Source organism: Cydia fagiglandana, chromosome 17 (genome assembly GCF_963556715.1).
Source record: "Cydia fagiglandana chromosome 17, ilCydFagi1.1, whole genome shotgun sequence".
Lineage (NCBI taxonomy): Eukaryota > Metazoa > Arthropoda > Insecta > Lepidoptera > Tortricidae > Cydia > Cydia fagiglandana.
Genome location: NC_085948.1, coordinates 15,094,855 through 15,122,135, shown reverse-complemented (window position 1 = coordinate 15,122,135; position 27,281 = coordinate 15,094,855). Strand labels below are relative to the sequence as shown.

Here is a 27,281-nt window from a genome sequence, read left to right as displayed (position 1 = left end):
GATGACTAAAAATTCGCATTTTTTCTAAAACTTCGTACGTATGAAAAATCGCTTTTCTCATGTATTTAATACATAAATATTCCCGACAATCCCGACACAAGCATCAATTGATAAAAATCGGCTTAAATGTTATCGGTTAACCTTAATCAAATGGCCAATAAATTTTATCAGAATTATTTCGTTTACTTTGTATTTATATACCTATTGCAAATTGAATAATATAATTTTCTACCTCATACAAAAAAAGTTTAAATCAGAATAAAAATTAAAATAAAAGTTACCTAAATTCAATTAAAGTTTGGCACTTAAAACAGTTGCGCAAAACTGTTACAATTAGTACACATCCATTATTTACGTTCAAATCGCGAATGCAATAGTGATGCGACAACTTGCGTGAGTCACGCGCAGAGTCGCGCAAACAAGTGCGTGGAAATAGCAACGATAGCGGGGAACAAATGTTCGGGTGTATGTGAGCGGTCAGGGAATGCGACCGGCCTGTGTAGTGATGGGGTGTATCGATACTTTTGAAATATATTTTTCATATGGTTTAGTATAAATAGCAACGATAGGAATAAATGTTCGGGTGTACGTATGTGAGCGGTCAGGGAATGCGAGTTGCGACCGGCCCGTGTAGTGATGGAATATCGATACCTTTAAGATGCATTTTTCAGAAGCGAAATATTTGGTTTTGGAAAATTAGCAACGATATCAGGGAAATATGTTCGAGTGTATGTGTGCGGTCAGGGACTGGGACCGGCCCGTGTAGTGATGGGGTATATCGATACCTTTGATATGCATTTTTAGAGGCGAAATATTTGGTTTTGGAAAATTAGCAACGATAACAGGGAAAAATGTTCGAGTGTAAGTGTGCGGTCAGGGACTGCGACCGGCCCGTGTTATGATGGGGTATATCGATACTTTGAGATGCATTTTTCAGAAGCGAAATTTTGGTTCTGGAAAATTAGCAACGATAACAGGGAATCATGTTCGAGTGTATGTGTGCGGTCAGGGATGCGACTAGTGATGGGATAGCTTTGAGATGGATTAAAAAATATATAATTATAGTTTATCTTCTAATAAAGGCAAATTTATTTTATTTATCTTGACATAAATGGGTTACAAATTTACATTACACATTCTAACATAATCAGCAATCAAAACCACACAATAAAATTAACATATAACTAGGAAGGATTATAGTTTAGGTATAGGTGCATAGGAAGGTTGTATAGTATTGATTTTCTCCTCCCAGAAATAATTACCCTAATGATTTAATTGCTGAATCCCTAATTCCGTAATACTTGATAATACACGATACTCGATCAATATACCTTTAAATAAAAATTCAAACCTTACCAACGTGATATTTGCCCTTTCATCCCCAAAACCGTCTCTTATTTAAACACAAATAGAGCCTTTGAAAAGCCTTTCCCGTCACACGATAAGATTAAAAACAAAGCAACGATTAACCCATAAAGAAAAGACTAGCCGCTCAGTAAACTAACCGATAGGTAAACCTATCGAGCGAAATACGATAAAATTCCTATCATACCAATGTGAGCGCATCTCTATAAGGGCGAGAGCAGCCTGGCGCCGGGCTTTTTTACCCCGACCGTTCCAAGTCTACATTACACGCCAGTCCAACGCAGTGCGTCGACACCAACGCACGTGCTGTCAAACGGAACGGTTTGGATCGCGCGCGTTCGAAATCCGAAAATTTAAAAATAATGACATTTTGGTGTTGTTTTTTTTAATAGTGCCAAGTTGCCTTTGGAGTGCCAGTTCAGGATTTGGATTGTTTGTGTTGGATTTGCGAAATGTCAACTTTTATTAGTTCTGCAACGACACAGGCTGATGCAAAAGGTTTGTAGCTTTTGACCATCCTTTTGGGTTGAATTAAAAAAAAAACTTTATAGAACTTTATAATACTTTTTAAGCCGTAGAACACTTTCTTTAAGTTTTTGAAATATAGAACATTCAATGATAAGTCAAAATCAATTTGTCAAAAGTTTTAAAGTTTATAGTCGAGCAAAAATATTATAGTAGGACTATGATTTGATTAGATAATCCCGGGGTTTTTAGTCCGGGCAATCCCGAAAGGAAGCTCTATTTGAGACCTTCAAAATACGTTAAGGTTTAAAAAGGTAGGTACCTACTACTGTTTGCAAATTGAATGCCAATAGAACTTAAGTAATTTTACTGTATTGATATAAAAAAATATACAAGCTCTAAAGCTTTTTGTTACGTTAAATATTTCATTAGGTAATTTTAAGTCGGTTTGAATTAAGTACTAGCTATACCTACTTAAAAATAGGTAAATATTTTCATAAGTAACTAAAAGTAGGTACACTCCTATGAATTTCACATGAATTTTATTTATTTATTTATTTAATCTTTATTGCACAAAAGAAAAACCTTAAATTACAAAAGGCGGACTTAATGCCATTAGGCATTCTCTACCAGTCAACCTTAAGGCTAGGCAGAGAAAATGGTGCGGTGCTACAATTACAACAGCAAAAACAATCAATAAATTACGAATAACATATTAATTACCTATCCAAATATACTATACACATATACTGTAATATATATATAACGACGAAACATATTATGAAACTAATAATACACTAAGATTTTATTTTATGAATGTATGTAGGTATAATATAAATAATATAATACTTATTTAGTAAAGCTAACCTTTCAATGACAAAGTGAGAAATGAATAGAAAATATTGATAAAATTAAGAATAGGTATGTTAATAACATAATGTAATGCATAACCTTTACTTAGATAAGGTTATAATAGGAAAATTTATATATGTCAATATTGACTGAATTATAAGACAAATAAGACAATAGACGAGAACAATTTTTATATCTTCATAAAACTTTTAATTTTTTTATAGGTACTTAATTCAAAACTGAAATAAATACTTTAAAATTACAGGTTTCACTTTGTATTTTATCAATTAAATACATAGTTGATATGTATTAATTAATGATTCATTAGCTGTGGAGCTATATTTTCAAAACTATAATATGATAACTTTCTTCAAAAAAGCGTAGATAAAAACTACATATAAAATATTTAGAAAATTGTCGCGGCCATTTTATGAAGTATTCCTCACGTGATTTTAAAAACAGACACAATTATTCTTGAAAATAGAAAAAGACCACTCCTAGCAACGCACGCGCAGCCATAGATGATAGAGTCGTAAATCACACTAGCTCTACACTTGTATATGGCAAGACCGGATCCGGAAGCCAGTTTATTGCTGTTAGTTCACACCTTTATCGGACGCACTTCTAATCTTCGTTGTTTATGGGCCGATCGGGTAAACTCGAATTAGGATTCTGAGGTTGAACTTAGATTTTCTGAGGAATTCTGAGGAATGAGAATTCTGAGGTTACTCTGTCACTCTAATTAATTACGCCTTCATTGGAGTAAAAGAGAAAGATACCCGCAACTTACGAATTTTGGTTTTCGCGGTAAGCCCTCTGATGCCTCTGGGCTATAACCGCGAAAATCGAAGTTCGCAAATTGCGGGCATTTTTTCTGTCACTCTAATTACGCCTTCATTGGAGTAAAAGAGAAAGATCCCCGCAATTTGCGAAAAACGGTTTTCGCGGTAGCCCCTATGGTGTGTTATTTCAACCGCTAATATTGATGCTAGCTGAACGACTGAGGTGTATCTTAAGTTTAAATATATGAAAATAATCATGGTTTTCATTACATGATCAATAAAATAAAGTTAGTTAAGAAGGGGGGGATTATCACTACCTAATGGAGAAATTCATATCATAATCAACGCCACCTGTTCCATCCATTGTTACATAAAAACTACCATCATAAAGTCAATCAATATTCTATAATTGCTACCAATTAAGTCTCAGCTGGGCCCGTCAATATTAGTATTTATCACACGAAAAACAAAGGGGTGGAGCAAAAAACCCCGAAAGGGTGCTATGCACATGTTCGCTTCGACCCCTGTAGGAAACAAGTGTACAAAGAAACAAAAATATTTTACCATCCATTCAAACGATTTTAAACTTTATTTACGATGAATAAGGGCCCACGTGACTACCCTATTAACGAACAAGTGCATAGCATTACAAAGTATTATTTATTACCCGTTCAAACAATTTTAAACTCTATTTTTAAGGAATTAAGAACGCTGCGGACGGTATTTGGAAATGGTTGTTTGTTCATATGGTTACGACGGGGGTCGCATGTGATTTTGAAACAGTTCTTTCGATTTTTTTTTGCGGTTGGAGGACTAGAGAAACGGCTTGTTTAGTTTGTTATGGTAAAGGGATAAAAAAAACATTAGTCTCTGGGTGAACTATATGTAGTTGGTCAAATCAATTTGTCAGTCAGTAAGAACCAAGAAAACTATACTCAATCCTATCTAAGATTAAAATGAGACAGTTCTTTGACAAACTACGTATAGATCGTTAATCAATCAATCAATAAGTTGGAAAGCATTATTGGTTTTCGTACATCATTGGTACAATTTAAATTATAGGTATATTATTTCCGTCAAACCTAAACTCATTTGCACAAAATGTATAAATATACAAATGTTACCTACTACTACACCTTACTAGTATGTATAAATGTTACTTCTTTTCTTTAACAATAATCTACAAGGCACCCAAAAAATTAATTACCTAAAAAATAAATTTCAAAGTAAAAAAATCAATCGAACTTTGACCGGTCTGATTTAAAGTTATGGTCCTCACGCATATAAAATATAACTCTTCCTGGGATTTCCATTGATAAAGTGTGGCAATTTCACCATTAATATGAAGTTTCTATGAAAATATAACTTTTATAACAACACTCCCTCACTTTGTCCCATTACAGAGCAAAGTTAGCTTAAACTGACTCTATATTCATAAAATAAAACTCCAAAAATACTTGGCTTAAAAGACTCGCATCCAGGACATAATTGTTAAAAAGAAAAAAAAACTCGTTACACAAAGCACGACAGATTAAAAAAACAATATCGCAACGATGTCCCCACATGCCCGCGACTGTGACGTCGAGTGCGCGCCAGATGTGACACACAGATGTTGGGCAACAGGGTATGACATCTGTATCTGACTACCGCGGGGTGTGATTTGGGACACTAATAGCTTGGTCAAGTAGTAATGAATTGTTGAAATTACGTTTGGGAACTGATGTTTTTGTATCTTAAATTATTAGAATGTCAGTTCAACAGTGTCAGGCGTGTCTCACTCCGCGATTTCGTCGATTTGCTACAGGTAGCTAAAAGTGCATCCGTTTGGCCCAAATTTTGGGGTTTGCCATAAGCCGCGCGTGGAGCTGTCGCCACCTAGCGGACATATCTGTGCTGATCGTAACAGACGCGTTTTGTTAGAGAGTGAGTCTTCTGTACTTAGTACTATTATTTATTCTGTGACAGTGTTAACATACTAGTCCAGAAACTAGTTCCTTATAAGTATTTACCTCTAGTTTAAAAATCGATGGTAAAATTTTCCCCGTGATTCAAAGTAGCCCCAGTTTACCGGTATAGGGTCAACCTTCAGTGCCTCTATGTCCTGAAGTTACAAAAATTTGTCAACTAGCAATTATAATATCCATAATTATTAAGGTTAATGATTTCATATTAGATTTAGACCAGGATAAGTCTGTAACGATTTTGATAGCACACGCAGTGCAAGTGTTATTTTAAACGACTATTAGACTTGTATGAACAAATTATGACGTACAAATAACACTTGCACTGCGTGTGCTATCAAAATCGTTGCAGTCTTATCTTGGTCTAACTCTACTCATATTTAATAGTTTAATCATCATTACAATTATAAATAATGACGTGTGATTAATATCGTATTGTATTAAATAATTATATCAACACTGTAGCTAACCAGATCAAATATTTATAACAAATAGAAGATAAAAAAATATCATTAGATATAGCTAACCAGATTAGCTGTTCTGAGTCTATGTTTTTATCTGATAACATGACTTCGGTACTTTTAGTTCGGTTGCACTAAAATAATCTAAAACATATAAGTTACCTAATTTAAGAGGACAATAGACCGCCATACAAACGTAGTCACCATTTTCCTTTCTGGATATTGATATTATGGAAAATATTTTACACAAATTGATTTATGTATACTCGTGGTCAAATCTAGAGAAACGCAAAAAAAGATTTAATTATGTACAGTCGACGTTAAAGATATGTTTACACTTTTCGCCTTATTACAAAGGAGGAAAGTGCAAAAGTGTAAACATATATCTTTGCGACGTCAACTGTATACGACGATAACTGGCCAGCACTTAAAGTAATTTCAAAATTAGTAATTAAAACTTTTTTTGCGTTTTTCTATATTTATCCATGAGTGTATATACTGTATATTAACGTTAGCTACCCTTTCGTGCGACTTTTTCGATTTCTGATTATTATAAGAGTTAAGAGCGTAAATAATCCATTCTAATTTTATTCTAATCATCAAACGCAGGGGCATAATTGTGGTTAATTCAGAGAGGTAAACGAGGACTACATTTGTATGGATAAGCGGCCGTCCGGATTCGTCGTACATATGTACTTATTTCGACTTTGTTCTAATTGTTGAGATTGTTAAGTCGATTATCTGTTTCTGTGATGCGATTATGACGCAAAAGATATGATATGACTCAAAAACGTGACAAATATTAGTTTGTCATATATCATTTCAATCATAGACAGAGACAGTTATACTATCTTTGTCTTGCACTAGAAAAGAAAAGGATGAGTAATTGAGTATAGTTTTCCTGGTTCTTACTGACTGACAAATTGGTATAAAAGAACTTTCAACCGATTTGATTGATTCAACTTTGTGCTGAGGTCAATTAGGTATATATTATACTTAATAATCTTTTTTCTATTAATATAAAAAAAAATACTAAGCGATCTATTTCATTCTGTGTTCTTCATAAATCATCATCATCAGCTTTCTAGTAATTGCCGCAGCTTTTTGCCACGGCTCACTAAGGGAGCCTGGGGTCCGCTTGTCATCCTAATCCACTGGAGTACCACGTTCATGTATTGGATCTTTGTCGTTTTTATTAAATCACGTCTAAGGTTGCCTCCAGAATCTCGCGAACTAAATTGACAGGTCAATGTGCACAAATGATACCACAGTTTGGCCAGTGCTGTTCATATCGATATTTTCAAAAAAGTTTGAATTAGAGAATAACGCGAGAATTTACCGCTAGCGGCGCTACTGTTGCGCGGTCAGTTAAAATGTATCTTTAAGTAGAGTCTGTGCGGAAAGAGAAGAGTCGTGGCAGAAACGGGAACTAACATTTTAAATTTTATATGGCAATCAAACCTTTGACACCTGTCTTGTAAAAAGTAAACAAACTTCTGTCATTGTATATTTTTATTAGCAAAAACCGCAAGTTTTATGTATAAAATATTTTCAAAACACGATGAAACCGTACATAAAACCACAAGAAAAATTATATTTAACATTGTTCGGTTTTGTCAGCGGGAAGAAAACGGCTAAAAACCGACTATCGACTTACAAAAAGTCGCGGAACGTGTTTCCTCTATTCGCGGGTATTGATGTTGTATTTAATATCAAATAATTACCTATTTAATAAGCCCCCTAAGTAACTTGTCTCCAGTACATAATCGGTAAGTATATTCATTCAAAATATATTAATTTTCATAAATATGCAGGTCATTCATGATCTTTTAAATAACTGACAAATAGTCTTGATACTTGCCATTTTATGCATATTTATATGTAATTATTTTTTCAGGATTGTGTAAAAATACCTACGGTATCTCGAATAAAAGACCGCTAAGTGATATGCAAGAATTCGTAATCTACGTGCCGGATTCAAGCACATCCAGTTCCTCACATCAGTCCCTGATTGTTCTGAAGCTAGCTCAAACATAAGTGACATTGAATATTTTAATTCAGACGTCGATTACAAAGAATAAAACCTTTTCATAAAAATATTTCTTTATTTGTAAGTTCGTTTACTAGGTTCTGTTAGTTACGAAATTATAAGTAGGTATTTCATATTTAGCAGACTTTTCGGCGAAGTAAAATATCGTGAGATGAGAGAACCGGACATATCCCAATAAGGCGTACCTACTTATGCACTATTTTTATTCATATTCATATTTATTATTAATAATGTACACATACATTACAAGTCAAGTTTACAATGGGTGAAATATATCCCAGATAGTAAAATTACAGTTCTAATGCCCAATTTCTACCCGATCTACCCTGTTTTGTATTAAGATAACTTGTGGACTGCACAGATTAGGTAGTACATAAATGAGACTCTATCTTGTTTGGTACTAAAATTACAGTTGTATTGGGCAGATTCTTAACTAGTTTTAGCAGTTTTGTCAATCGCACTGTCACTTTTTAGTATCTGAAACATAAAAACAAAAGTGTGTTTTAAAAAGAAAACTAGTGCCTGCGCTAAATCAGAGGATTGAGTTGACGAGCCGACACCACCACCAGGCTCCGTTTAGTAAGCCGTGGTAAAAAACCGGAACAAAAGGGATACAAGTATCATGACCTTTAGTGTCGTACTATAATCACGTGACCAGTGTTGTCAGCATAGCAAAAACCATAAAATAGCACTGGCGCGCCCTCAAATCCCACGACTCTTCTCTTTCCGCACAGACTCTAATTTAAATTATTTTACAAATGTTACTTTGGTATTTCGAAAATTGTGCAATTTAATAATAATAGACACAAGGATATTGGATAAACATATTGTAGGTAATTAAATAAATATTTTATTATATTTATTTTATTTTATTTGTTAGGAAAACTTGCAGCTAGAGTAACAAGTTGTGGGTGATAATATAGAAACAGTGATTTTGGCTCAAAATACAAATAAGGCCGACCCAGACGGGGAAATAAGATACTCGTAAGATTTCTCATTTATTTTGTGTGGTGTGGACGTAAAAATTAAATCGTCTCGGTGATCCCTATTGCTTCGATTTTAAAGAAGACCAGTCCCTAAACTGGACATTCAAGTTGACAATTAGGTCAGAATTTAAATACAGTCAGACCAAAAAAAGTCTGCAGCGAATTTAATAGCCCACGCAGTGCAAGTATTATTTTAAACGTCAAAATTCTATGAAATTACGACGTATTAAATAACAGTTGCACTGCGTGGGCTATCAAAATCGCTGCAGACTTTTCTTGGTCTAACTTTAATTATCGATCAATCTCATCTAGCGGTCACATTGTATAAAAGTAAAACACCAATTTTAGATTTATGGCGACAACCGCGAGCTCTTGATATAAACAACTTGCCCCCAAACCTGCATATTAAGAGACAACAGGAGTGGTCATATCTCCATACAAACGTACTCGACTGTTTCCTCCGTGGGTTTTGATGCTAGAGCAATGATTTTTTCAACACCGATTAATATTGTCAATATATGTGTCGGACCGTTATGCTTTTTTTGATATTTTTGTTTTTTTAAGGCGCTAGAGCCTTTCAAAAATGGCCAAAATGGCCTCATTGACTATGCCGCAATGAGACGCGTAGTATTCAAAACTGTTATCAATTAGCCAAAAAAGCAAAACGGTCCGGCACAGATAATATCATAATCATTTAATTGGTTAAGTTTTGGAGGAGTAAACACTTAACAGTCGAGTACGAATCCTCGATTTTTGAGATTTTTACTCAGGATTTTTCACCTTGTCCTTATCGCACTAGTTTTAGGAGCCGCTTCCGTTAGCGAGATGAGTATATTTACCTAAAATATTTAAAACTCAGCTCCGGTTTCGTCTTAACATTGAAATTTGTCAGTTTCACATCCGCACCTCCTGATTTGATTGGTAACGTCACAATCTTACAATCGAATCAAGCACTTTTCTCGTCACATTCATACAAATCGAAATCGTTTGTGACCCCTTTACTCGTATAACTATCACATGGGTAGTAAGTGCATCTTACTTATCGATATCATTTTATCGACATATACCTCTGACTATTTTTTCTTTGCTATTCCTGGTATCATTTTATTTGTCAAACTCATGTCAATTTAGTTCGCGAGTTTCTGGAGGCAACTGTAGCTAAGAGTATTTAGATTGTTTGTTCGAAACGCGGGTTTCCCCATGTCGTAATAATGCCAACTGTTGACGCGTTGGTGACAAAAAATGTGTGACCATCGTTCACTAATATTGTGGAACGTTAAATTATGCAAAAAAAACATAATAATTCGTTTTGTTTAAATATTTAAGTTATTCAGTAAGTTCAGCCTTGTCAAACGTGGTTTTTAGTTTTTTAGGGTTCGGTACCCAAATGGGAATAACGGGACCCTATTACTAAGACTCCACTGTCCGTCTGTCTGTCTGTCACCAGGCTGTATCTCATGAATCATGATACTAGCTATCAATATCTATATCACAAAATTCAACTGTCTAGCACAGTTGAAATTTTCACAGATGATGTATTTCTATTGCCGCATTAGCAATAAATACTAAAAAGTACGGAACCTTCGGTGGCGAGTCCGACTCGCACTTGTCCGGTTTTTTTGTAAATGGTCGTGAATGCCATATGTTGACGCCTGTAATCCTAGACTGATATATGTGTTATGTTTTTGCGGATTGTATTGACAGGTAGATTTCCGCGATATTTTTGCTAACGATACAAATTTTAAGTTAAACGATTATGTTTATTTTCCTTATTAAAGATAATTTTATGCGTTTCTTTGATTAGATAGTAGTTTTAGGATAAGAGATAACGATACCTAACTAAGATCAGTTCAAGCACCAAAATGGACTTTTGAATTTTATGAACACTTACTGAAGTTTCAGATTCAATTACTTATTTTATTTATTTATATATTTGCCATATTTGCTTAGGTCAAAATTTGGTAGATGTTTCAATAGTAAAAATCATGATAAAATAAACACGGGATGCGTATGTTTCTATATTTTGTCAGAAAACTTTTTACGAATCATTTTTTCGCAACTCAAACCCGACGGCGGCGTTTTATATTTTTTTCGAATGCAAAACGCCCTTATCTGGGCAACCTGTTGCAAACAAACGACATCCGGCACGACACGTGTTGCCATACACGTGACTGTTTCAAAATATTGCTAGTCGTAAAAAAACGGCGACTAACAAAACGGAACTAACGCGGGGAAATTATAAACACTGTTTAGCTTGGCTTCAAATTGGATTTGTGGCGGAGAAATTGATTTTATGGTATAATTTATAGTGAAAACTAGTATGAAAAAGTTAGTGTATACGTTTGAAACTCACAGGCACGGGATTAATTGTATGGAGTTAAGGGATTTATTTTTAATTAATTAAACGAGCACTAACTTCTTCCCGCGACGTACTCTGAGTTGAATGATCATTTTTTTGATAAAATCTATTCTATGTCCTTCCCCTGGCTCAAACTATCTCCATACCAAATCTCATGGGTTTAGCGGTTTAAGCGTGAAGAAGACAAAGACAGATAGACAAAGTTACAATTGCATAATACTAGTTTATGTTATTTTAATTATTAAGAACAATTAGTAAGCATAAACAGATAGCTCAGTTCCGCTTCGGTACCTAACTGAAATTAATGTCTCAAATCAGGTCTATGTTTTTTGCATACACATTAATATTAAAGGGTCGAAGGGAAGCCAAAAATCGTTGGGAAAGACAAAGGGAGGAAGCGATCGGGTGGCCCGACGCAAAAACAAAAGATTGCCCTTCCTTTGAAAAACGTTGACCATAGATAAAAACTGAGTTTTTTTGCCGAAGACTTAGAGGAAGCCTGTAATGCTAACTTTAACCGCTGATTGCAAGAATACGTGGTAACTGTATTTAACCCATAAAATTATACATACATTCAATTATATTTTCCAAAATATTCTCATTTTCTAAATGAAGAATCATTTCGTATGTTGCGTTTGCAATTGTTTTTTATTTTATTTTATTAGGTAGGTTTAAAGAAAATGTCTTGCCTAGAGTGCAAGGGTACTATTAATAGAGTTAAGAAATTACACCATATTTTCAGTTAATTTCTTCCTTTATTGGTCTGCAGGTCGTTAAGCGTCGTAGGCGCCGCCAAAGTTGTAAATCTCAGAGACAGGAGTTAGTTAAATGGCTGAATATTTTGTTTTACTTGCACAGCCATGGCTGGATGAAGACAATTACTTGACACTTTTTGGAAATAATAATATATTTAACAACATAATGTGTAGGTAAAACCCTTTACCAGTACGCTAAACTTGTCACGTGATGTGTCAAAGGTTTGAATATATATTTTGACCTGAACTTTTTACAAAAACGTGCAAGAGTTTAAAAATAACTTACGTCGCATTACACGTGAGACGACTATTATCTTATGTTGTTTATCAATATTAATTTGTGTTTTTGTTTTCTTGAACTTTTAAGAGATGGTGTTTTATTTATTGTACTTTCTTATAGGCTCCAATCATAGTGTCAAAAACACATATGTAGATATGTAGAATCCTTTGGTACTCGTATTTTGATTTTGCACTTAGGGAATTGGAATTTCCGTTTTTTTTTTCTATACTGTTATGTACGCGCGTAATTTACACGTTAAATTCTACAGCTTCATAAAAAATGCAAGCTAGTATCGCATTAAGTACCTACGACCATGATTCTAAGCCGTATAATATACAAACAAGCTGCTATAAGGATGCAGGCACCAGATCCTAATGCGATCTGACCTCCGAGGCCGCGAACTGGCGCATGCACAACACAAAGCGACGTACCCACTCGCTGTGAAGACTTTGTTATTGTAACTCTAATCTTACATCGCAGTAGTCGAACTCTTAGTCAAACCAGTACAGGATTGTCCACTGTTGGAGACTTTAGACATAAGGTTCACGCATGGTTAATGACAACGTGCGACGCCACACTGGTTAAAAGCGTTAGACTAACTTGATGATAAACAATAGACAGCATGACCTTCTCTCCTTGACATTTTAATTACACCTACCTTACAATAGAAACCAATCTGTCAGCCGCAAATTAGGGCGATTATGTTTTAGTGAGAGCAGACAGATTAGACACTTGTAATAACTGCCTTTGTTATCTCTCGCTGAACTAGTTGAATCATCTATCTTGACATTTTTGACGAATACATATTGCATAATTCCCAATGCACGCATAGCAGAATACGACTTAATTTTCAACATGAACCTGAATAGAGACATTATTGATATTTATTATAAACTGAAGTTTTGTTATACCTACTCCGAAGAATCCTGCATTCTAAACTCCCCCGTCACTGCCGTATAGTAAAACTATTGTGAAAGTAAACAGAAATCCGAGAAGAAATTCAAAGAATTGTTTATGTTTATGTCAAATGTTTATAATTGTCAATGGTATCGCATTCCACGCGGTACATTAGCATTAATTTGCTCACTGGGTTTGATAAAATTACTTTAATATGATAAAATAACTCGATACGGGCGTTAAATTGCTTAAATTAAATGGCGCTTGTCAAGTCAACCTGTTTCTTTTTTTTATCTTAAATGAGAAACCAGATTCCTAAGCAGATTTTTTTATTATCGGTCGATGATAATAATTATTTTTATGATAAAAAACCTAACACAGTAGTACATTTATCAAATCACTACAGAACGCTTTATTTTACAGTCGAATTAGAGACGAAATTAGATCGCAGAACAGCAGTACGCATAATAACGCTGCGATTATGATACCAGATGGGAAAACATCAGGATCTGCCATGTGGCCCGAACGAAATTAACATTTTATTGCGATTTGTATTATCGACATGACGACGCCACGACGAGGTCACTTCACGCGATGCGCTGTTTTGGCGCCAATCGCCATTTTGACATATTGTTTTTTTTTTATGTCACAGACTACACGCATTGTTACCAATTATGTAGGCAACTAATTTAGAAGCTGCTAATTTATGACGGATTTTTACATTTTTATACCATCTTGGAATTTTAATATCTAATAGTAAGTAGAGTAATAAATAAATAATACCTATGTAAATACATCCTTGATGTTGTGTTGCAAGAAATATGTAAAAATAAACGGTCAGTCGCAAATGACAATTTGAATTTTTATTGAAATCAAAACAAGTTGCAGATTTCTCGATGCTTTATGAAATCGTCTCAAAGATGGAATTACCATACGTTTGTCCCGACTGCATAAACAGGTACAGTCAACATAAAATATTAACGCATGTATTTCATTTAAAAAATATATCTTTGGGAATCACCACTGGCTTTGATGGGTCCAAAAAATATTAGGTATTGCATATTCCTTCATCACAAAATTCTTATCATCACCATCACTATACAAGGCAGACGAAGACGCGGGCAGTAGCTGATTTATTATATACCGGGTGTGGCCTGTAACACGAGCAAATATTTAAAACATAGATTGTACTCCTCAAACGGTGACACTTTTGTTCAACAACTTTTAAAAATTATGAAGTTAAATACTTACTCCCTATTTTTCATACAAAATAAATATTACCTTCAATGGACGCCATCGCCCCGCCATATCATTGTGATAGACGTTGCTTGTCACGCCTTAAACATAACTAAATTCGCAATACATTGCGTCTTAGAATAAACTTTAAAGTGTATTAAAAATCAAACCACAAGTTATTTTTAAAAGTTGATGAAGAAATGTTGATCAGTATGAGCAGTACAGACTACAGTTTAATTTTTTGCTCATATTACATGCCACACCCGGTACTTTTTTCACAAACAAAGTTGGACCACTATTTCGAATACCTACATAAACAAGGTAAACGTTCTAGTGCTCGACATGCCAATGCACAATAAATGACACCCTGCCCCAGTAAATGTCATCTTTAAAAACCCAATTAATTATGTTAAAGATATGACATATACTGATGATATTACCTATATACTGGGGTAGTGTGACTAACACTAGACTTTATAGGTATGTTACAAAAATTAAATTACAGTGTAAACTCTATATAACGACATTGAAGGGACTGGGCATTTTTCGACGTTATAGAGAGTGGTTGTTAAATGGAGGGAAATAAAAAGGACATCTTACTATTCTAAATATTCTAATATATCTGTTTATAATATACTTAGGACACATTTTTCACAAGAAGAACATTCATTTCATACTTGTCAAAAGTTTAGTGACCGAGGTAAACATGTGCAAGTTGATCATACAAAACAAAAGAAAAAATTTCTTAGAATCTCCGATACGCTCAGTCGAAGTAAACACGTGCTAGATAATAAAACAACAAAACAGCAAACAAAAAAACGTACACAGCTGCAGTTTTTATCAATTTCGGCAACTTAGAAAGTACTTCTTAATGATGTATTATGCCGTATTATTGTCGTTAAATAGAGTGAGGTTGACGCTATATAGGGTGTATTACTGTATAGAAATCAAGGTAAACCAACCAAAGTCAAGCAAATTCGACATTTTAAGGAGTTTGTCGTTAAATCGAGAGACGTTATAAAGAGTTTACACTGTAATTATATGAAAGGAATTTATTGTTTAAAAGGCTAAGCTACTATATATTATACATTTAAACTATGTATTTATTTACAAGTACTAAACTAACGGGCGTTCAAATGGAAACATTATTATTTATACACTAAAATAAATCAGAAAAATTTGACCAACTGTACCGCATGAACAATAACATAGGCGAAAAAACCTCTAAAGATGCTAGGTTTTATTCAATACCTAGCATTAGACGTTTGAAACAAATGACCTTCTGCCAAAATGTCAGCCCAAGGCAATTTTTCTTTTTCAGCCAGGTGATTCTATCCATTAAACATGGCACAAATAATGCAAATTATCCTCACACAAAAAGGCATTTTGAATTTGAGAGCGTTTTTTTCCAAAATCGGTTTTAAGTTTTTGAATAAAATTGTTTTGAATGGATTTTATTTTTTATCTTGACTTCCTGAAAGCAGGAAGTTTACGCATTTGTGTTATTTTTAGTGTTCCGTACAAAACATTGTTCACGGAACACTTATGGGATCACTTCGGTCTTGTAAATCAGTTAAATGCGTTTTTCTCAGAGACCGTTTGACGTAGATACCTAAAATTTGGAACAGTTATAGCAATTACCACCACTCATATTGTAAATAAGTCAAAACTGATTATTTCTTATTTAAGGGGGAAATTTGGGGGGTTGAGAGGGGTAGGCTGAATTTTTTTTCATTTGTAAGAATCGTGTGTGGTACCATTAGAAAGCTTGCAAAAAATTGAGTCGATGGACTGATTTTGACTTCATTTTAGAATGCAATAGTTTCGTTAAAAAATGCATTTAAAGTTGCAAGTTTTCATACAAAAAATTTCACCTCTGTCCTGGCGATTTTCGGGAAAACTATAGCTAACAGGCAGCTGACCAGTCAATACCCAACTTAAAGAAGCACGGAGACGGCGGGAAAATTATCAGCTTAACTTTATCTTTATTAGTTTTTCAACTGCAGCCTGATCTTTGGTTGCTTAGGGCTAGCTAACTGATGCTTACACTGGTCATTTCATTTTGGCAGTAGTTTTAGCGAGAAGGTCCTTAGTAAAAACTTTGGGATTGAAATTTATGACTTATGTCTTTGACACAAAGTTGAATTCTGCTTGCTTATTTTTGTGGGATATTTAATTTTATCTGAATAGCCTACTATAAGTATGAGAGAGATCTACAAAATACAACCTTATTATATTGTGAATAAGTTTAAATTTCGAACGGGCTTTCCAACCAATGGACTAGGTATCTCAAAAATCTGAAAAATTCAAATTAAGAATTCCGTTCTTCACTGTCGTTGTGTTTTTGTTTTCACAATAGGACACATAGAGTTAGTAAGGCGTATAGAGATAATAATGTCATTTAATATTTATAGTTAGACTGTAAAAAGTCTGCAGTAATTTCTTGGACGTACGTACGGACGGACGGACGTAGAAGTACTTCCATTATAAAAACTTTAAGTTAGACCAAGAAAAGTCTGCAGCGATTCGATTTTGATAGCCCACGTAGTGCAAGTGTTATTTATACGTCATAATTTCATAGAAGTATGATGTTTAAAATAACGCTTGCACTGCGAGTGCTATCAAAATCGCTGCAGGCTTTTCTTGGTCTAACTCTAATTATATGACGCCAAGCGCGCACCACGATTTTAATTTTTGCGACACGATTTTAGAATCGCGCTGTAATTTATCGCAGAAAATTCAGTGCGCGCACTGCGATGAAAAAGTCGACGATTTGTTCATTCTCGACATGGATGTCGTACCAGTCGCTTGTCGTGAAACAATATGCAATCGCTGTATGACTGAGTATTTATACCACAAAGGTGATCTCCTTCTCTTCCTCCTCCTCCTCATCTTGTAACTCCATTGGAGAAGCAGGTTCCGATATGTTGACGCTTGGAGAGCGAAATGCCGACTGAGGTCCCGGCTGCGATTTTATTATCGCAGTGCGCGCGGGGCCATACAGCTTCGTATGCTGCAATTCACTTTGCGACAATCGCGTCGCGCGCTGTCGCGGAAAAATGTAACAAATCACAATTTTAAAATCGCTGCGATTTTTTTATCGCATATGCGCGCACCGCCATATAAACCCATACGTTACATTTCTGCGACTAAATTATCGCGCGACAAAAAATCGTGGTGCGCGCTTGGCTTAAACTCGGACTGTTTTTAGTATCAATTGAATGTAGTTTAGCGAAAAGGATTCATCCATAAACTACGTCATTTAAATTAATGGCTTTTGTTTTTGTATTTTATTTAACAGATTATCGTGGATTAAGTATATGTTTTTCCCTAAACTACGTCCAATTGTTGATAGAATCGGACCAAGCTAACTCTGTAAGGAATTTGCAATGACAAAGTGTGACTGTGTCATCATTAATGTCATATTTCTATCAAAATATGACGTTTATCTCACTCTTACACTTTGTCAGCTTAGACCAGCAGTCGGCAACCTGCGGCCCGCGGGCCGCATGCGGCTCGTGAACCTGTCACTTGCGGCCCCCTTGGCTATTTTGTATGTAATAGTGACAAACGACAATGTCTCATAAAGTCATAAATATTAACAAAGTACGGCCCGCATCACCTCCGTTAACTACTATGTGGCCCTTGGCTGCTAAAAGGTTGCCGACCGCTGGCTTAGACGGACTCTTCATTTTTTAGCAGTTCTAAACTTCTAAATAATATTAAAGTCTATATATATATATGGCATGGAACTAGAAACAAAATCAAATAAAAAAAAATAATGAGTTCTAAATTCAAATTGAAGGACTATACATTTAAAATATTACTCAAAATTATTATAATACATCAAGCAATCGCAAGATGTCAGTGGTTAAACGCAGAACTGACAGCCTGGACGCTTCGGGCCTTCGGCCCTACGCGGAGCTCGGCCTTCGGCCTTCGCATTTAGACACTTGTACCTAATATTGTGTTGTGTTAAAGCACTGACATCCTGGACGCTTCGGGCCTTCGGCCCTACGCGGTGCTCGGCCTTCAGCCTTCGCATTTAGACACTTGTACTATTGTTCTGTGCTAAAGCACTGACATCCTGGACGCTTCGGGCCTTCGGGCTACGCGGAGCTCGGCCTTCGGCCTTCGCACTTACTCGTAGTCACTTATCTTATACTATTGTTCTGTGTTTAAGTACTAACATCCTGGACGCTTCGGGCCTTCGGCCGTACGCAGAGCTCGGCCTTCGGCTTTCGCATTTAGACACTTGTACTATTGTTCTGTGTTAAAGCACACATCCTGGACGCTTCGGGCTTTCGGGCTACGCGGAGCTCGGCCTTCGGCCTTCGCATTAGCTGTCTACACCACGTTTCACGTCAACCATAGCGGCTGTGTCCCTGATAAACGCTACCGTGAACGTAATTTACTTTCTATGCATCTCGCTCGTACTGACATATTAGTGCGAAAGAGATCTATAGGAAGTAAATTACGTTCACGATATCGTTTATGTCAATGCCAAACTGATGGTAGCCGTAATACGGAACACTAAATGCCTCGAGCTATCTCGGGCTTGGCCAAATTATTTTTTTTTATTTTAAGAAATAAAGTGCGATAGCGCGAATTTCTATTCCATAATAAAATGATTGGCCAGAAGGATTAGATGATTTATTTCACTCTTAAGGTTTTTTTTTACAGAAAAATACATGAACTTTAATATTTCTGTAAATTAATGTTCAATGTTTTTCAACAGTCCATAGCATTGAATATTAAATTAAAGGACAGGTTTCTCTAGATGTTTCAAATTGTTCGGGTTTCCCCACTATTATATTGCTCATGGAATGCTGCTACACGGAACTATTATATATTTTAAATATTTGTATACCTATCGATAGATATTTACCTGTTAATATTTATTTAGATAGCGCCTAAACTTTATTTGTATATGGCTATGGCTATTTATTATTACCAATTCTGCCAATCTAGACGCCCGTGTCGGTTATTTTGGTATGTACTTTAGGTCAATTTAAAAAATTTAGGATTTTATGATGGCCTAGTATTTTTTAATTAGCACTTTCTTTTCTATCGTATTTCAAAAATGCGCTGTTATTAAGCCGAAATTTCAAAACTGAGATTTAAAATCATAGTAAAATTCGTCATCAATTTATTAATTAGGTAATACTTGAAGGTTCTGAGTAAGGTGCCTTGGGGGTTGTGGGTGCCAATCACCTTTAGGAAATGAAATTTTAAATAAGCATAAATTAATGTGACCTCCGATACCTTATTCTTATACTTTTTACACATATTAATGGGTCATTGTAAAATAATATTATAGGATGTAAAAAGACACAACCATTGTACTGGCACGTGGCACCCAGGTGGTTAAAGTGTGTTTAGTCTATGGTAGAACAATCGTTTATTTTGTCTGTGGTACAATCTGTTGCAATGCTTGAACAGTTGGTAACAATGACCCTCTTCATGTGACGCATACGTACATAACGGAGTATCCATATGGTTTTCGTATAAGTATAGACTGTATTTACTTTAGACGCTTTGTCTCTCCATAGCAACAATACAATTTTAAGGTTATGAATAATAAATATGTTCTTGAAAAATGTTTCGATTAAACCATGAACAAGAAGAATTACTCCAAATTACAGAAGAATCAGTCAGTTCTGGTTCCAAGTGCCTTAAAAACAGAAGTTAAGGTACCTTAACTTCTGTACATAAAGTATTATTCAGGATTATAGGACAGTAAACTCACAGCAGTCTGAAAAAACATTATTTTTTCTAATTTTAATCAGGCATTTTTTCTTAAAAATGTAAGTATGTAATGAAAATAAAAGTTATTGTAAAATGTAAATCTTTAAATAATAGAGATATAATTATTATGCACCTACCTATATAAACATGGAATATTCTCATTAAACACAATTTACTTATTACATATTAAACTCTATTTACGCTGCGTATTATGTCATTAATACCAGTTAGGTATACATCCTAATTATCAATAAAAATATTGTTTTGTATTCTTTGTAACAAAGAATAATTGAGACGCGATAAAAAGTACTGGCAGATACGGATTAAAAAAAGTAATGTATTCTTTTTTTCGCTCAGAGGACAGGCTTAAGCACTAGGCCATTCTGCCTAGTACTTATTTAATGTTTTCGGAAGCATTCTTATTTTGTTATCCTATTTTTTTTTTCAAACGCGCCGCCACAGGCAGGCGAAGGCGCCACCGTTCGATTACATATTCACGCCGAGTTGCATTTCTCGGAAAATTCGTGCGATCGATCCGTGGCCATCTGCAGAACCTTTATAGCGATATTATTTTTCTTTATATTGATGTATGATGGTGATATTTGTCGGGTTTAGCAGTAGGTAAACATATCTAAACATATAAATAATATGTTTTATATTTTAATTTTGCATATATTATTTTATGGGCTCCAATTTCACAATTGGCGTTCTATATAATAATATTATTTATAAGAAATCAAGATGAAAAAAAAATGAATATAATAAAAAAAAAAGATAATATTTGGGTTCTGATGACATAAATCTCGCTGAGTTTTATTTCTGCTTATCTTGATTTCTATTAAATTGCCATAGATGATAAAATAAAAATAAAATAAAAGTATCTCGAAGAATTATTTTACAGTTTATAAATAGTTAGGTCCTTATAAAACTTCTGTAGTAAATAAATATTTTATTTGGAATTTAGTCACCTTACATTGTCGGTATTAAATATTTTGAAAAACACATAAATTGTGAAAGCGAAAAACTGCCAAAATTACAATTTACCTCACGTTTTACAGTACCAGCTTCCTTCAATAGTCATAATTATAAACAGCTAATGTAACTCTGTATTGCCTGTGGATTAAATCCCTACAAACATACAGCCATACGTCGCCCGCCTGGCGCCATTACAGTTTAAAAGCAAAACGACCAAAGACAACGCATTCTCTTAGAATAACCGCCATCTTGGATTAGCAGAACGGTAATGTTCGGTGAAAGTAACATCACGACTTCTCATACATTAGTTGAAAGACCGTGCGAATGTGTAACCACGACACCTCCTTTTATATCTTTTTGCAGCTGACCGCTCATTAATATCTCATTTTGTGAATTCGGCAAAATTTACTGGCCATACTTGATGCTTGATCAACTTATAACTGGTGAGCTAAACTAGAATAAGTACTTACTATTCTAGTTTAGCCACTAGACATAATTTTTTTTATCATATTTCTTCTGTCTATACCATCGCCCACACTCTTAACATGTCCATTGGTGGACCTTATGCCTTTTGTAATAAGGTCCACCTATGGACAGTTAAGAGTGTACCCTCGCCTCTGTGTAATAGAGTGTGTGTGCTATTTGTACCTATTTCACTGAGCTACCCCATCGCCAGTCAAAATGCAAGTTTAGCTCTAATTTCTTGTCTGTGTGTAAAGATCCTGACCGAATTTTGGTCATCTTTATCTAGAACGATTTTAGTAAACAATAAACTCATCATTCCAAAAATAACTTTCGAAATCCAAATGATTCCACAAGCCACTTTAGGCCGAACAGCGTCACTTAAAAAAAGATATTCTAATTCGAAATCTCACGTTCAATTTATTCAAAAAGAGACCATTTGAAAAAACTCACCAAAGGCGTCGGTGTTCTGTGAAATTTGGCGCCAGATTGGTATCTAGAGGCATCTAAAGGTCTTATCAGATGGTGTGGCCATTGAAAAATCTCTCGGCCCCTTTGAGACCACTCTTTGTTTCAAATTTTAATGCGTCTGAGACAAGTATTGAGAGGTAGAAAAATCTTATTTTTGTGTGAGAATCAATATCAAATTTTGAGTTAAAGTTTTGTCTATGGTCCATAATTGGAGATTCATTTCAGTAGTCTTGCATGATTAAAATAATTTTAGCAAACATGCGAATTCCATTAAGGCATAACCAATATGACATTTTATGCCATATTGGTTACTTTATTATTATTTATTTTATGGTATTCTTTTAGGCAATAAGGGGTCAATTTTATTTTTTGTAAGTGATCCAAACCTAGCACTTGAAGAATATTTTTGAAGAAAAATTTCTTAAATCTAGACACCTTTTCACTTTTACCTACCTCGTCTTCTAACGATGGTATAAATTAAACATGAGCCCCGTGATATATGTCGGGCTCTGACCATTAATCACTTTTAATTCAAACAATTCCGACTCGTAAGATACTTTTACTGTAGTGCCCATCTTCGGCTCGAGTATCTGAATCGAGAATCTTAAGACACTTTTGTATAGTTATATTTAGCTATAGCCTGTCGGACAATAACAATCATACATTTTTAATAAAGAGAAAGAGAATTGGAACCTAAGTTCTTCTTTTTAAGCAGGCTGGCCAATATAGTTGGCGAAAATTGGCCTCTATCGAAGTGGTAACTCCTGTTAAATTATATACTGTCAAACCATCTCTGCCAGTAGAAAAGAGCCGTAGATTTGAAAAATATACGAGGGGTCGAACTATCATACAAAATTTGAAGTTCGCGCCTTTTTTAGTGTTCCGTACAAAACTTTGTTCACGGAACACTTATGGGATCACTTCGGTCTTGCAAATCAGTTAAATGCGTTTTTTTAATGAGAATGACGGTTTGCCAGACATAGATTACAGGTCAAATCCAAATCCTGATTCGGTATAAATCCTGACTTTTAAATTCACCATAAACGTTCTAAAACTAAATCCTGTTACGCCTCTCCACATTCTGCAACCTAAGCATAGATCATTAACCATTTTTTTATCAATTAAATTACACTTGCACGTCCATAAACAACCTAGCGATATTAAAATCTCTATCGAGCAAGGCGTGGACGAAAAAACACCTGTAGTGTGAGAAGCAAGCCTCATGAATGCTCGCATCATATCTACCTGCATTCTACAGCTGATAAATACCTAGTACAACCTAACTGCATCGAGTTAAGGTTGAAATTTGCATTTCTAACGGTTTACCAGCTGTTTTAAGTTGCAGTTAAGTGGGAACGCCTCCGTGGCGCCAACCGCTCGATTACAAGTTACGATCCATAAACTAATACCGGTAGCTAAACCATTATAGACGCGATTATCTATGATTATGAATGAGCATTAGGTTTGATTGGATTTACGAATGCTGACCGTGTTGCGAATGCGACGAAAACGTGGGTTTTTGTTAAGTTGGCTGGTTTTGTATAATTTGGTACTACAAATTGGCAACACTGGAGAATAGGCAGAGAGAATAAGGGTCAGCTGCACCAAACTGTTCGTATCGTTTTTTATGTATGGAAAGTTTCATAGTAAAGCGCCAAATGTGGTTGGTGAAACTGGCCCTAATTAAATATAATCAAGCCATTTTCGTCGGTAGAAAAGGGCGCCAATTTAAAAAATGTAGGCGTGAAGGCTTCTCGTCCCATAGCTGCATAGAAAAAAAAATGAATTTCGCGCCTTTTTCTACTGACAAATTTGCTTGACCGGATATACTTTTTTTTTTCTTATGCTAGAATATTAACTCCAAAAAGAGCGATATGTATAGTTTTTTGCTGTTGCTAGACTATATGTATCTACCTGCTATTTTACTCATCTTTTTTTGGCTAAACAAATAACATAATTCTCTCTGATGTATAAAAAGTATACCATATAAAAAGTAAGTTATTAAAAACATTGGTATAAATCTAAAACAGTCACTTTTTAAATCGGATTACGTGATTAATAACCTAAAGAACATTTTTATGTCTTTATCAGTAAATAAAATGTCGCCGGCATTGCTTCCTGCTTAACTTCTAAATTAATTGAATCGTTTATTTGACTTTTGCATAAACAGTTATGTTTAAAGATAAGCAACCTGATTGTTGTCATTAAGCATTAAATTAACCATCAGTTGGACTTCCTTTGCCATCTCCTTGAAAAAAGGTTGGACTTGGGAAAAGAGCAGAAAGTTATTATACTCCGGCAAGTTAGCTTCGTCGGTAGAAAAGGCAAATTAGAAAAAGTCGCCATGGATCGATCTCCTGTACAAATTTTGAGTTTCGTGCCTTTTTCTATTGAAAAAGTAGGCTTACCAAAGTACATACCGGGTGTGGCCTGTAACACGAGCAAATAATTAAAACATAGATTGTACTCCTCAAATGGTGACACTTTTGTTCTACAACTTTTAAAAATTATGAAGTATTTAGACTCCCTGTTGCTGCTGTTAGGAGGGCTGAACCCCTGGACCCTGGCTCCCGCGGGCCGGATTGGAACGCTGTCGGCGGGCCGGATTTGAAACGACGGATTCTAGACGGGTTTGGGAACTCGCCTCTTGCGCCCGCGCAGTGAACGCGGCCAGAAGCGTCCGCGGCCACCATATGGTCACAAACTCAAACCAGTTCCCGTGGCGCCTTCTTACACGTGTTTGTTACTGTTGATATCTCGTATCATGTAAATCCGGGACTGTGCTTAAAGGACGACTCACGCTAAAACGGGCCGGGGCCGGGCCGGAGCTTCCGGCGATTCGTTTTCTATGGAAGCACCTCGGCCCGGTCTAGCGTCAGTCATCCTTAAAGTGCATCCAAACCACAGTTAATTTTTGTGAAGCAACACTGTGTCCTTAACATTGTTTTAATATAGTAATTTTGCTGGAGTTATCCGACCTTCTTTAACGGACTCTAGCCGGGTTCGTCCGGGAACTCGCCTCTTGCCCGCTTTTGGCCATCATATGGTCACAAACTGGAACCAGTTCCCGTGGGACTTCTTACACGCGTTTGTTACTGTTGATATCTCGTATCGTTTAAATCCGGGACCGCTAACAAAGTTGCAATGAGAATAAACTTGGAAAGCTCAACGTAGATGGAGCTGTGATCGTTCATTTATTTTATTATCTTCGGTCCCTTTAAGTCTTAAATTTATTGATTTTGAGGATTGCCCAAGGTTTCATCCTAGGACCTATTCTATTTAAAACTAGTTTAGTTAATTTAATACGATTCCTAGATGTTTCATATTGCTTCTTCCGGTGATAAACAGTCCAAAATAGCATAACCTACAACCGCCGACATAAACACATAAACGAAGATTAACATAAAAAAAAACAACAACGTTTCATACATTAACTATGAGACTCAAATCCCTTTGTGCTTTCCGCTTCATAACTTACAAGTAAAGTACATGTAAAAAAACTTACAACTAAGTAGCCTAAGAATTCCAAGTAACTATACTCATTATCATATTACATAAGGACATAGTTCGTATCGGGAGCGCAGTATAAGTATTATGTTTCGTAGCAGTTAATTGTTTTCATGGAGTCGTAAAAGACAGACTAGATATAATACAATTCCTAGTGAATTCTAAAGCAAAGTATGAATATTCGTAAAGTTATAAAGTAGAGTGTCGTATTTAAATAGTTAAAATATAACTGATATGTTTTGGAAAAAAACCTGTGGCTGAATATACAAAATACATTGGTAAACTATACCGCTGAGATATTGAAAAAAAATAGACGTTATAATTGCAGCATGTTAAATGGTCTCAAAGTTATACCCTGTACCTAACCTGTCACAAAATAATTCAGCCTCTCTCTCTGGCAACCTAAGACTGACCACATGTTATACATAATATATGATCGGTTGCTCTTCTACATGACAGTATCCTATTCTAAACTTTCGCACTGCCAGGTCGTATTATGCTTGCGTTTATTTCACATGACATGATCATGATATCACGATCATCTCATCCTAACTCATTATACCGGCTGGTGATGACATGCTGGCTGCTAGGCTGGATTTGATAGCCCACGCAGCACGCACGTTATTTTGACTTTGCTTGGTTTGACTCTATAGTTCGTTTTTTTTAGCATTAGAAATAAGGTAAACAATTTTGATGTGTCTTTTAATTGAATAACACATTTTTAAAATAAGTTTCGGCAAATATGTAACAATTATGAATGTAATACGATAATTTATATTCTTCTGCTTTCAAAAGTAATAATAGTTACTGATTTTTATAAAGAGTTTTTCAATAAAAAGACATGTCAAGATCGCTTACCTTCTTGCAAGTTCTTTCTAATGCTAAAAAAAACTATAGTGCTGGTTGCAGTAAGTCAATATACTGGTTAAAATCCTAGTGACCGTGTCCGCTGACGCCATTGGCCAGGCATTGGCGCCGGCGCTAACTGATCTCAACCCGCGACTTTTTGTCGACCATAAATTCCATTAAAAAACATTGCAAAATAATTTAAACTAATATCTAATTTAAATGCAAAGGACGTGACACTATAAGTTAACCTTGGTCCCATTTCTTAGAAAAATCTTGTTTATGATTATGACAGCCCCTAAAGATTTTTTTTTATTTGAAGTTGGAACGTTGGCACTCACCAAAAAATAAAACACTAAATGTCATATTGGTTTTCACTCTTGGTACTAAAAGTTTAGAAATTTAACCGTACTTATTAAAAAAAACCCGGACATATACTTTTGTGTTGATATGATAAAAAATGTGTCATACCATATGTCCAAGTTATAAGAAACACCTACACGACACTGCAAATCTTAACAAACAACGGTGGTGTGATATTACGAGTTACGAGCACCATCTTTGTCCAAGTTTGACGTTTAAATGTTGGTTTAGACCAAAGAATTATATGACAAAGAACAACTCTCAATCTTCAAAAGTGTGACCAAAAATGAAATGCAAGTGTGTGCGTAAATTGTCTATGTGAGATCAAAAATAGTGATGTCATGACAACATATTAATAATCTGTCGATGTTTGATTGCTTTATCGACTACTTTTTCAAATGTGTTATTTTAAACCCTAAAATTCTATGACATTATGACGTATAAATAACACTTGCACTGC

The 27,281-nt window shown here is 35.2% G+C and overlaps 1 protein-coding gene across 1 annotated transcript in view; it reads left to right on the top strand.

The window, feature by feature from the left end:
• The first annotated feature begins 1,650 nt into the window (after positions 1–1,650).
• LOC134672567 (transcription factor ATOH8) overlaps positions 1,651–27,281 on the top strand; it is a 29,344-nt gene continuing 3,713 nt past the window's right edge. The window contains exon 1 of the mRNA XM_063530510.1: positions 1,651–1,863. Within this exon, the coding sequence (XP_063386580.1) occupies positions 1,818–1,863 (46 nt within the window). The 5' untranslated portion in view covers positions 1,651–1,817. The remainder of the gene's footprint in view (positions 1,864–27,281) is intronic.